The sequence below is a fragment of the Punica granatum genome, chromosome 4 (assembly GCF_007655135.1).
Source record: "Punica granatum isolate Tunisia-2019 chromosome 4, ASM765513v2, whole genome shotgun sequence".
Taxonomy (NCBI): Eukaryota; Viridiplantae; Streptophyta; class Magnoliopsida; order Myrtales; family Lythraceae; genus Punica; species Punica granatum.
The window spans coordinates 6429805-6442460 of NC_045130.1; the positions used below are offsets into that span (position 1 = coordinate 6429805).

The 12656-nt window shown below is 41.9% G+C and overlaps 4 protein-coding genes across 7 annotated transcripts; all 4 read left to right on the plus strand.

The window, feature by feature from the left end:
- The first annotated feature begins 121 nt into the window (after window positions 1-121).
- LOC116205043 lies at window positions 122-2036 on the plus strand. 2 transcript variants are annotated; one of them, XR_004156452.1, is made up of 3 exons: window positions 122-552; window positions 1438-1671; window positions 1862-2036. XR_004156452.1 is itself a non-coding variant. In XM_031537479.1 (2 exons), the coding sequence occupies exons 1-2, from the start codon at window positions 126-128 to the stop codon at window positions 1590-1592; spliced, it is 582 nt and encodes a 193-aa protein (XP_031393339.1). In that variant the 5' UTR covers window positions 122-125; the 3' UTR covers window positions 1593-1910. The 2 variants fall into 2 exon arrangements, 1 of the variants encoding a protein (XP_031393339.1); XM_031537479.1 differs by having other exon boundaries at window positions 1438-1910.
- A 1056-nt stretch (window positions 2037-3092) lies between these two features.
- On the plus strand, window positions 3093-5278 carry LOC116205041 (protein PIN-LIKES 2-like). Its single transcript, XM_031537477.1, has 2 exons — window positions 3093-3502; window positions 3615-5278. Exon 2 carries the CDS (start codon window positions 3730-3732, stop codon window positions 5146-5148), a length of 1419 nt encoding a protein of 472 aa, XP_031393337.1. The 5' UTR covers window positions 3093-3502; window positions 3615-3729; the 3' UTR covers window positions 5149-5278.
- Window positions 5279-7615: 2337 nt separating this feature from the next.
- On the plus strand, window positions 7616-9889 carry LOC116202795. 3 transcript variants are annotated; one of them, XM_031534408.1, is made up of 8 exons: window positions 7616-7829; window positions 8073-8384; window positions 8516-8587; window positions 8713-8789; window positions 8869-9019; window positions 9149-9226; window positions 9324-9413; window positions 9578-9889. In XM_031534408.1, exons 2-8 carry the CDS (start codon window positions 8127-8129, stop codon window positions 9644-9646), a joined length of 795 nt encoding a protein of 264 aa, XP_031390268.1. In that variant the 5' UTR covers window positions 7616-7829; window positions 8073-8126; the 3' UTR covers window positions 9647-9889. The 3 variants fall into 3 exon arrangements, with proteins under 3 accessions (XP_031390268.1, XP_031390267.1, XP_031390269.1); XM_031534409.1 differs by lacking the exon at window positions 7616-7829 and adding an exon at window positions 7842-7983; XM_031534407.1 differs by lacking the exon at window positions 7616-7829 and having other exon boundaries at window positions 7836-8384.
- A 136-nt stretch (window positions 9890-10025) lies between these two features.
- Window positions 10026-11500, plus strand: LOC116202796. The gene is made up of 2 exons (XM_031534410.1): window positions 10026-10703; window positions 11029-11500. Exons 1-2 carry the CDS (start codon window positions 10388-10390, stop codon window positions 11289-11291), a joined length of 579 nt encoding a protein of 192 aa, XP_031390270.1. The 5' UTR covers window positions 10026-10387; the 3' UTR covers window positions 11292-11500.
- The last annotated feature ends 1156 nt before the right edge of the window (window positions 11501-12656 follow it).

A 12656-nucleotide genomic window follows, 5' to 3' on the forward strand; every position in this document is an offset into this window, starting at 1 on the left:
TAAATAAATAAATAACTTCTCATTCGCACTCCAAATTCAAATTTCGGGTTCATCCTGCATTCAACAATGTCTTCCCTCAAAACCTTGTTGAAGATATACTCTCAATCAATCAAAGAGTTTCGACAATGATAAAGAATATTATATCTGAAAAAAAAAAATGTTTTCTATGTACTGATCAGGAAAGTGTTTTCCGGAAAAATGTTTTCTGCCTTGTCCTACTCCGGACGGTCCCAAATCTTTGCAGGGACCGTCCGTTGTCGGACCTCAGCTTGAGCTTCTCCATCATGGCTCTCGCTTCCTCCATTTCTTGTCCGTTCATCTCCACCCTGTCACTGTCCCTCCCCACAAGTCGAACCCTACCGTCTCCTCTCCAACCTTTCCACCGCTTGTTCCCGGTGCTTAGCCCGACCAGATGGAAGTTCCTCGCCATCGAATGCTGCTCCCCTTCCTCCAAGTCTCAGAACCTCAGGACCTGCAAGAACTGCAAGATGCAATTCGACACTCTGCTCAATCACCCACGTGCTTGTCGCTTCCACACCGCCCATTTCGGCGGTACGATACAATACCCCAACGATATCTGTCATCTCCTTCCGTCAATTTGCCCTTTCTTTGTATACGCTGTTCAAGTTGATGTTTTTGTTCTCCAATTTTTTCAATTGGGTTCTGAGATTTGATTGGTCTTTCCCCGAATTTACAGTGGGCTCCTTTTTCGGTTATCTGCTGGAAATTTAGCTCGAAATTGTCGACTGAGTGAATGGAAAGATGCAAGCTTGAACATTGTTTGTTGATCCATTCTTGTTGCGCAATTGGAATATAATATGGAGTGATTTGCTTCCTCTGCCGCTTTAATATGTTCAAGCGAAGAGGATCGAGAAAGTCTGGAACTTGCTTGGTAGCTCTCGGAGTTAGGACAAAGTTCTGATTTTTGAACTCCGGGGAGAGTTCTGCTGGGGAGTTAGTTGAGCTTCGGGTGGAAGATACATCGCAAATGGTAATTCCTGGTGAAGGATTTGCTCCCCTTGGTGGGTCAGGGACATGCTATTTCATTGCAGATGAGCTTTCTATGCAGAGCTTTATATGGTTTTCAATGGAGGTTACCACTTAGTTTCTCATCAGTGATCTGAAACTCGTCGCTTTAGATCATGTTGCGGTCTTCTAGTTTGGAAGTTTACGGTTGATTTCTTTGGTGGGAAGCACATTATGAGTGATGATCGTTGAATTAATGAGATGAATGGAATGGAACTCATATGCATACCACATCCTCATGCCTTGTTCTCGGATAAAAGCTCTTATTAATCAATGCATTTTCAAATTTGTGCTTAATTCATAGTAGTTAATCAGGGCAGTTGATTTATATTCTGCTGGACATCTTGAAGCTCTGGTGGCTTTTGTGTTTGACGGACTAATCTTACAGCCTCTTTGCTGATTGCTTCTCAGGTGAGACGAAGAGGAAGTTTGAGAGCGTGTATACTGGTGGCACTTTGGACACTCCTAACTCAGGAGAAGTTTTCCAGTACTGGCATTGCTGTGGGTCAGAAGATCCCTTCGACCCCGGATGTACCTCAGCTCCTCACGCATCATATGATGATTAATATGTTGTTGGCACAGCAGTCCTCTAAAAGATCTTTTGCACGAGATTCTTGAGCATTCTTTATCTGCAAGGCTGCAACTGTGAGACCTTTGTGTATATTGCCGAAGATATTCTTCGTTTCTATGTCATATTGCATAGATAATTTATTTCAAGGGTCTCTCCTCGTCATTTTTTCCTTGCGATTTCATTTGCATTTGCTAGTTTCCAGACAAAGGTCTAGTTTTAATGCAAATGAGATCATAATAATCTGTCTTGGTGTTTTGATTACAGGTGAAGCTGTCACCATCATATGAATCTTCTGTTTGGGTTTGGGTGAAAATTGGTATAGACATTCGTATGTTTGTATGTTGTTTGAATTATTTCTGGGAAAAAACCTCTCAAACAAAGCGTCTATAGACTACAGGTACAGTGGTTAAAATTGGATACTGATTGAGCTAGTTGAGCAGCTGTTTTCTTTAAGAAAGATTTCATGTTTGATTATTGTGTTCTTCATTCACATTATGCTAATTTAGTGAGTCGATCTGGATCGAAACTGGATTAACCGAAGCTTGTTGGATTTATGACTACCAGGTGGTGCACAGTGAAAGAACTAATGCCCGTTACCACCAACACATGATAAAGGAACCACGCACATGATCCTAATCATGTCGGAAAATAACAACAAAGATGGCAGCAAGTCTTGAATCCAATGGGAATCCTAATTAAACTAAACAAAATTAACTGTAGTGTCCAATTGGTTGAGAACTAGCTGAAACCAGATTCAGATGAATTAGAGTGACGATAATTCAGTGGTGTTCTGCCAAAAGAAGATCATAATTGACAGGCGATCATTGCCCTGACCCTGTTCCAGATTCAAGTACTGGAAATTCATCGACAAGTAGCTCGGCAATTGGACTATTACCTTCAACTGTTATACATTGTCCAACGGTAGACAGTGTCACGGCATATTTTAAAATTGTTCCAGGATGCATAGAACATGAAGTAATGGCATGCTAATGATTAGAATAATCTTCATTAATAAAGAAAAAGGTTCCGTGAAGAGATGAGTTAAGTATGCTAACACCTAATGTGATGCCGTCCCATCTTAATAATTGAACAGAAATCTCCTGGAAGTGCATCTGTCTTTACTGGCAACTAAGAACAAACAAAACTCCAATTATTTATGACAGACAAAATTTCAATTATCATATGATGACAAGACCAAAAAAATAATTCTGAGTACACGTCATGACGATCAAAAGAAATAACGATTGTATCAGCTAACTGGTGGCACGATGAATTAATCGTCTAATACGGTTTTTGAGATGTAGACACATCACCGATCCACACGTGTCGAACACCCGCGGGCCTCGGTTGGTCGTAGGATAGTTAGATAGTGTCGAACACCTGCAGGCCTCGGTTGGTCGTAGGATAGTTAGATAGGACGGCCTACAAATCATTCGAAAATTGTTTTGGAAGGTTAGGTGTGTTGTGGGAATCTATCTCAATCCTCCGCGTCCGATCTTTTCACTCCAATCAATTGCCTCCTTATTCAATCACCAATCATTCAGATTCATGCTTACATCACACTGTAATTCCGCTACGCTCATCCTCCGTTTCGGGATGGCAACTCCCAAACTTTCATCCGCTGTTCCTAATCGACTTAAATTCGATATCTATCACTCTTATGGCACGACCGCCTTCCCGTTGGTAGCAAGTCATTTACCTGTCTACCCCTGAACCAGAAGCTGCAGATCCTCGAACATCATGTCTGAGACTGGGACAGTGCACATAAATAACACAATGCCGTAGTTCACTGCATTGCATTAGATCCTCATCAACCTCATCTGCCCGGATCGTCCTGCTCTCATTCAGATCAAACAAATGACAGATCTCAATCTCAAGAAAAACGTGTCTCCTCTCTTCAAGCAAGTATGGCACCCATTCTTCTTCTTTCTCAGGGGACTGGTTCTTGAATTTGCCTGGAAATTTCCCTCTCTGGGTTCCTCTATTCTTATTCCTCCTCCCCTGAATATTTGATCAGCTGCTGCTGCTGCTCTCTTGGAGCTGAAGCTCTGCTCTTTGATGATTTCCCCACCTTCCAACATCTGGAGTCCCCAGTCCTAGAAGTTCTCTGTTGGTCAGGGTGAAGGCATTCCATGGACTACTACTATGCCTTCGTCTCCTCGTTGAGCCGGAACATGAGTTCCGTCGCAGGAGGAGGTGGAGGAGGAGCTTTGCTCACTGCTGTGCTGCCATTACTCAAGCTCCTGTCCATGACGCTTATAGGCCTAATCCTGGCCCATCCGAGGACCCAGATAGTCCCCAAATCCACCTTCAGGCTCCTCAGCAAGCTGGTGTTCGCGCTGTTCCTCCCTTGCCTGATCTTCACCCACCTCGGCCCCTCGATCTCCCACACAAACATCCTCCAATGGTGGTTCATCCCCGTGAACGTCCTCCTCAGCACCGGCCTAGGATTCCTCCTCGGTTACCTCGTGGCATTGATCTGTCGGCCCCCGCCCGAGTACTTCCGGTTCACCATAGTCATGACTGCATTCGGGAACACGGGCAACCTCCCTCTTGCTATCGTCTCATCTCTCTGCCACAATATGGAGAACCCATTCGGGCCTCAATGCTACGGGTCCGGGGTTGCTTACGTCTCCTTCTCGCAGTGGGTGTCCGTGATTCTCGTTTACACTGTGGTGTACCACATGATGGAGCCACCCCTGGAATACTATGATGTTGTCGAGACAGAGGACGAGGACGGGAACAGAACTGAGATCGAGATCGAGGAATCAGAGTTGCCTGGGAACGAGCTGAGCAGGCCGCTCCTGGTGGAAGCTGAGTGGCCGGGAATGGAAGACAAGGAGACGGAAAACTGCAAGACACCTTTCATCGCAAGGCTCTTCAAGGGCATTTCCGGGCTTTCGCAAGCATCCATCCCTGATCCCGATTCGCTCGAACACGGCCTAGGAGGAGGAAGGCCCAGCAGCCCGAAATCAATCATGTGCTTAGCGGAGCCCAAGGTTGTCCGGAAAATCCGAACAGTCGCCGAGAAAACCCCCATCCGCCACATCCTTCAGCCTCCCACAATCGCGTCGGTCCTGGCCATTTTCATTGGGTTGATCCCCAAGCTTAAGGGCATCTGCTTCGGAACTGACGCCCCGCTCTCATTTATCACGGACAGTTTCGATATTCTGGCTGGTGCAATGGTCCCTTCAGCTATGCTCATCCTTGGAGGGATGCTTGCAGAGGGGCCCAATGAGTCAAAGCTTGGGGTCAGGACCACGATTGGGATCATTGTCGCTCGGCTCCTCGTACTGCCACTGATCGGGATTGGAGTGATATCACTGGCAGACCGATGGAATTTCCTGATTGCTGGAGACCAACTTTACAAATTTGTCCTGCTGCTCCAGTTCACCACCCCGAGTGCAATCCTTCTGGGTGCGATCGGGAGCTTGAGAGGCTACGCAATGAGCGAAGCATCGGCTCTACTGTTCTGGCAGCACGTTTTCGCTGTCTTTTCGATTTCACTATACATCTTCATCTTCCTTAAACTGCTCTTGTCATACAGTTAAAGGTGGCTTGTGGGAACATTTCCTTTTTTGGCAAATCTTTGTCTTAATGTGCTTTATGTATGCTAAATCAGTTACTCCCTTTTCCTTTTGTGCTCTTAACTTGCATGAGAGTTGTCGTTGTTCATTACTATATATTAATTTGCAGGTAAAATTAGAAACCTTATATGGTAATTGGGCCAAAAAGTTGGAGCACATTTCCATAATTGGGCTCCGTTCGATCTTTCATCGGCCCTTGTCTGAAGCTGCATGGTCCATCATTCTGATGGATTGGGCTCGCTGTCTTGCTCTGTTCATTATCTTGCCAGTTAGAGTACCACTCGCTGCACTACATGAACCAGCATATCCGTGTCCGAATGTCTGCACGGATGATGTGCACATGTTCACGGCGATTGATAACCTGATTTGACATCCATGTACTAAAAATATGGGTAGAAACTTGGTTTGTACTGAGCAAAGAACCATTAATCATTTTGAAGAATATACCATCACCGTTGGATGTGAAATCTTTTGCCCCAATCAAAGAAAACGTCTACACAGTTGACATTCGAAAATATGTATAAGGTTCACAGTCGAAAACATGTATGCTGTACATGTTCCTTCTGCTCCTGAATAGCTTCTTTCAAAAGGGCTTTTTTGTACGTTTATTCTGTACAATCATCAGCTGAGATGACAAAAAACAACAAAATAACTTGGATTTCACTCCAAAAATTCAGCTGAGATGACAGCTTCTTCCCCTTTTTCTCTTGTTTAAGATGCTGTACATACATATACATAGATAAATACACACACATAAATATAGATGATCTGAGACGTGTAATTTGAGGAGTGTAGCTGAAGTTTCGTTAGATGGTTCAGTGTTGCAGCAAAATTTTCCATCGAACTGGCGTGTCGGCAGCAAACAAATCTTCCTTTAGTATATTCTCTCACATGATATACAGTGAATCATTTATTATGCACATGCTGCTTCTTGGGACCATATATACGTTATGTTCCCCCACTCCAACATCAATTTCTTCTTCTTCGTAGCGGCCGAAGAAATGGACATATCGGATTGGATCAAATGCATGATCAATCCACTGACGATAAGGACGGTCCATCTATCGTTCGTCTACTGTCCTTCAGGTTTATACTTGCACCGAATTTTTCGTGGTTGTATAGGCCAATATTTGGAGAGCAACACGAAAAGGAAAGACATCATGGAGCGGTACGCAATATAGAATAACAGACTGAAGTTATGATTCTGTACAATAATCTGCCAAAGCCTTTATACATCATCAGTACACATAAATTATGACAGAAACGCCTGAAGTAATTTCGTGACTTATCGTTTTCACTTCATAGCCATTACGATTGTACAATATTGGCCCGCAACAGTACCTAGCATGGAGCCGGCTACTATGCACATACATTTTACTCCTAAGAAGTACCCTTACCGATGGACAAACCGATTGTACAATATGCACAAGTTGCAACAAGAAAAGTACGGTCTGGTTTCATCAAGGCAATCGTTGTTAAGAAACTATGTGAACTGTTATGATTTTGATCATCATCATCGTTGTTGTTACTTAAATTGGTTTATATCTGAGGGTTAGTATATGGGTCAGATTCAACAGTAACGAGGACGAGAATAATTGGATACCCCACTTGAGACCCACCAAGATTAATTGTGAGCCCACACGAATCCCCTCTCCACCTGATCATCAATCTCTGCAAACTTTCTTAGATTTCACCTCATGAACTTTCTCGACAATACCTTGTCTGTTCTGAAAACAATTTTATCCATGAATGAGAAAGCAGATGTATTGCCATTCGTCGTATATTCTTCGATTTTTTCACGAGTTCATACTATTTGTACAGGGTTCAGATGCCGCGCGATTATACTGCAGACATCTAAATATGAGTTTCAGAACAACCATGTTGACCGTAATGAGATTGTATCGAGATCCACGTAAATTTAATGGGAGAAGCAATGAGGATCAGATTAATCATGTTTCACGAATCGAAAGTTCATGATTGAGAAGACATCAATGTGGTACAGTGTCATGATACATGAACCAAGAAATTCTAGAGTCGATTCTTGTTGGTGGATCTTCCTTTCCTATTTAATGATCTTTTTCCTTTTCCCTTGTAAACGAAAAATTCCATGGACATAAGAGAGAGTGTACATGTAGTTTAGTGACGCGTGCCATCCGAAAACCTAGAGTTTCTAGATTCACTTCTTGTTTTGAGATTGTCAGTGCCCTTTTATTATTATTTTTTAAATTAGAAGTATGAAGAAAAAATAAAAATCATGGATGGGAAAATAACTGATTTCTTATAGGTTGTACGGCCGCTAACGGAACGACACCTGCACTGCACAAATGATGTACGGACCGACATGCAGTTGCCGTTAGGATCTTTTTTTTTTCTTTTCCCTCGCCATTCCTCTTTCATCCCCACGCATAAGAGAGAGAACGTGTTTTCCCCATGTGGGGGAAGAGGGGGGAGAGAGAGAGAGAGAGAGAGATGGTTTGAGTTCGGGTTTGGGTAATGGGGCCATGGTGATGACAAGAGCACTCAATCTCTTGCTTCCTCTGTGAAAGCAAACTTGCAGAAATCAAGAAGATAAAAGAAGCACAAGAAGAGAAGGGAAAGAAAGCTGGCTCCTTTCTTTCTCTTCAGACCATCCCATTCCCTCCCTCGTAGGCTTTCATAAGCTTCTCTCTCTCTCTCATCATTTAATCCTCTTCACATGTTCTTCCATTTCATAGCACTAGACGGATCCTCCCTTCTTCACAACTCCTCCATTTATCATATTCGAGCCATAATGCTCTCTTATTCCTTTTCCCATTCCGGGTTGCCTATCCTTTCATTTATTTAAGTTGCCCACATTCGTGATCTGATATGGGTTTGCCGGCGATTGATTCGTCGAGTAATTTGTGCAGGGTGTTTGTGGCCTAATATATGTTCACGGATTCTTCTTGTCCAATCCAAAGCACATGGGTGATCATTTCGTGCTGCCCATGAATCGGTTAATAACCGATTCCACCATCGAGGCTGCTCTGCAAAGCGAGAATAGAATGCAGCAAGCAGCCGACTCGGCTAGCACTCCCAATGCCCTGCCCGCTATCTCTCCCGTTAATGTGGACATTGACTTGTGCTCGTCACCAGGGAAGTTGGTTCAGTGCAGAATTTGCCATGAGGAGGACGAGGACTCGAATATGGAGATGCCCTGTACTTGCCGTGGCAGCTTAAAGGTTAGTGAAATAATTGATTGCTGATTGTCATTGGTTCGGCTTATATTTTCTTCCATGATCTTGAGTTCTAGACCTCAAATGTTGTTGTACCCGTATGAATTATTATTAAGTCTTAAATTGATTATCTGCAGTATGCTCACCGGAAATGTGTCCAGCGATGGTGCACCGAGAAGGGTGACACGACATGTGAAATATGCCGCCAGGTCCTGCATTTGTTCTTCTTTACATACATGAAGTAGTTTAAAGATCCTTTATTTTATCAAGAATTAAAAGAAAAAAAATGCTACATTGAATTTCTTTGTTGTGCTAAATGTCTCTGAGAATGCAGCAATTCAGGCCTAATTATGTTGCACCGCCTCCTCTGCTTCATTATGGTGGTATTTCGATGAATGGTACTTTCTTCAGGTTCGGAGCTTTTCGCAATCTCAGTTTTCACCTGATGCTTCGCTTAATTTTGCCTTAGTTGGGTATATTATTGTCTTAGGGGGAATTGGGAGATTCCTAGAAGGGACCTGAACAATATGCGATTTATAGCAATGGTTGCTGCAGATAACGAGTTTTCAGATACTGACTTTGAGGACTTCTCAGCTCCATCTCCGCGTGGACTAATATGCTGCAGGATAATTGCAATAATTGTAATTTTCCATTTCTCTCTGTCCTTAGGATTGGTATATATTCCTGGTAGTTCGAGTCTTGAACTCCCTTAAATCTTATAGAGTCGGTCACTGGTCTTCTCTAAAGGATTCATTTTACTGGTCTTACAGTTTATGGTTCTTCTAATTCTACGCCACACTTTACCGATCCTGATAAGCGTAGGAGACTACTCGCTAACATTGTTCGCAGTAAGTTGATCATTTTTATTTCTTTCCCTCTCCTTTTGGTAGGAATCTGAAATGATTTTGGAGAAATTTGATAAACATCTATTTCAATGATTTACAGTTATTGATGTTGAGAACAGTCGGGATACTCTTGCCGATCTTCGTCATGGTCCGAGTATACTCTACTATCCAACGCCGTAGACGCCAACAGGTAAATATGCTCTCTAGCAGGTTGAACCTGCATATATAGACCCTCATCAGTTTCTCGTTTCGGGCCTTTATCTTCCAACCACTCAATGAAAGCAGTCAGTTACTAGATATCAAGTGAGCAAGAAGTTTTAAATCTCAGAGATTTTCATATTTTCATTCTACTAGGCTGCGCATGTATCTCTCGCGACCGCAGATGAAGAAAATGAGTTGTCACTGCCTCAAACTCAAGCATGATTCATTCGCGTTCAGAGAAGGGAATCCCCTGCAGTAACCTTATTTCAATGTCAGAGACCTGCATCCAGTTCGAGAAGTAAAATTTCATATCAAACAGCACGAGATTCTGGAAAAGATTGTCAATTAGGAGCGCCCTTCCAAAAACCCCGAAAGGATCCTCAAGCGTCTAAATTTCGAAACTGCAAGACAAATGTCCATGTCATCAGTACTTTAAGAAGTATGCGTATAATAAGTAGAGATTCAGGAAAGATTTGACAGAAAGGCCACAAGCAAAAAACTTTTCTTTTACTTTCACGCTTGTTTCGACTGTCACGCATATCAACTCCATGTTTTCTTGACATGGACGGACCGATAGGACGATTACATTAGCTAAACCTTATGTGCTGTGCGGACATGTACAGCAGGGCTCCTGTACGATTAGTTTAATAAAAAAAAAATTGTAAAAATATTGTGAAGAATCCAATTGCTTTACAGCTACTTCTCTTTCATCTGATCCAAAGACATAGCTCCAAGGTGCTGGCTTATTTATTTAATCAGAAATTGTAGTTGTTTATTTTGACTGGGGGGACCAAGAAAACTTCAACAGTGAGAAAATTGACATTATTATCCCTCACATGTTTATTAAACAACATTTTATGTTTAAACTAATTGCCCTCTAAGTAAAGGCTCTACCTCGAATGTAACTTTTGTGCTGTCTCTTCTGCAGTTTCTGTTGACCCAAAGATAACTCTTTGCATATATATGTGTGTGTGTAATTCATATATATGCACAAACATAGTATTCCTCTTCATCAACAGCAACAACAGCTTCCCCCCCCTTACTCAAACAGCTATACCGACTCTTCCCGTCAAGCAATCAATTAACAAAGTTTCTTTCATTCGATCATCTGCTTTACTGTTTGATCTTTGCCTGGAAATACAAGGGTGGAAGTGGAGATCGATCAACATTGCTTCTTCATCGGCTTCTCTGTTTCAGGTTTCTTTAGTATTCAGGCCATGTCTCAGGAGAAGGCTCTGCCATCCAATGAAAGTCAAAGCTCAGAGCTTTAGAGAAGAAGGTGACATTTAAACGCAAAAAGCTCAGTCATTTAGCGAAAGCAGAGTTGTTATAGGACACTTAGAAGAGATAGTCAGATGTTTTCAAAACTATATCGGGTTACCAGTTGAATTTACCCGAACCCAACGGATACCAGTGCGACTTTTCCTTCACCTTGAGAGCCAACAGGGTCGTGGTTCTGGGTTATGGAGCTGTGGTGTCTCTCTCCACCAGTTTAAGCTTTTTTCTGTTCTATTTCCAAGCATCTTATGCGTTGTATGCTCTTGTCGAAGAAAGATCAAATTCAATTCCTTTTTCCAACCTTTTTTTTTCCCTGTCTTGGACAGAGTCATCGAGGAACACGGTGGATGCTAATATGAGTCTCCTAAGGAAGAGGATAGATGAGGTGAGGATGAAGGAGAGGCTAGAGAGGTGCTGCAGGAGTGAGTTGGGTTGGAATTACGCAGCTGAGTACAATCCCAAGCTCAGGAGGGACAAGGCAGCAACCGAGCTGTTCGAATTGGTAAGTTTATCTTTCGGAACAATCGCCTTCACCCTCATCAGTTGCACAGCCTTTCTCTGCTTAGCTTCCCTTCTTGCTCATTTGTGAAACAACACAAACTCCTAATTACAGTTCGATTATTCACCTTGATCTTTACATATATTCTAAGATTCATTTGTAACGTAAACGTTTCAAGTCATACCATTTGCTCGCTATGTAAATGGAACAGATTGCTTGTAAACATCTTTATTATTATTAATCAGACTTGTAAACATCTCGTCGTTCACTTATTGATTGGACAGTGTCTGGCATCTCTTAGTTTATCTGTCCATCCAACTTTTATTACAAGCGAAAGAATCTGAGTGCACCAATGTTGTAACGGAAATGATATTCGATCCCTGCAGCAACCTTACCTCGCATATGACTAGTTTTTGTTATAGATTTACACGCTCGGGCACGGATATGAATCATTTAGGAAGTTCATGATCTTCCTCAGATGTTGATGGAAATTCTACTGACCGGAGACAGAAAATCCAGCAGAGCAGAAATTTAGACTGGAAATTAAACTGGAAAACAAATTCCAAATAACGGTCAACTGCCGTCCTCGACAAAATCTATCTGTCCTTCGCCACCTTTGTCTTCATCCTTCTAATGCAAAATAAATAAAACCTCAATTTCTTCAAATAATAATACCCGCCTTAAATTCTATCATGTGGAATCTGATAATATAATCTAGCAGAGAGCTGGCTAGCTCTTGTTAATATATCAATTGTGAGACCCTCTTCGCATTTTTCGATCTCCAATTGTGCGTGACAGTTCATCGGTCTCTGTCAACTCGTGACATGTAGGAAATAAAAAAGTATGGATTAGACTCGGTAAAAACATTGGTGAAAACGTCGAATTTTTCTTTTATGATAACAATCAGGTCATCATATAGTTGACACCTTGTCTGCTTCCACGTACCTCATTGTTGCTTCTCATGTCGAAATGAAACTTCTTTCACATTTTCATCATTTACTTTTAATGCCTTGCGAATTCGACGCCGTTTCTTAATAAACTAATAAAACGACCATTGTCTTTAGCCTAATGAAATTTCAACTATTTTGTCTCATGTTTTGGACTATAATCCTTTTCATTAAATATATAAATATGTAATGAAATAATACTTCCATTGCCTCATCATGAGAAAAATAAACATCAGCTTACATCATAGATCTGCCAAGGCAAGTCAGACCCGTATTTTTCATATATATATTACTAGAAATTTACCGTCCATAGCACGGCCTAACCCACTTGTGCTGTACTCCAACTATAATGATTTTTTTTTCCTAATATATTCATGGATGCGTCAATTTCGGAGAGGAGAAAGAAAGAAAGTTAAGACTGAGAGAAATAAAAAATAAGAATTGGAAATCGAATTTGAAAAGGAAATAAAAATAATATGATAGATTGTAGGGAATGGAAGGTTAAGAG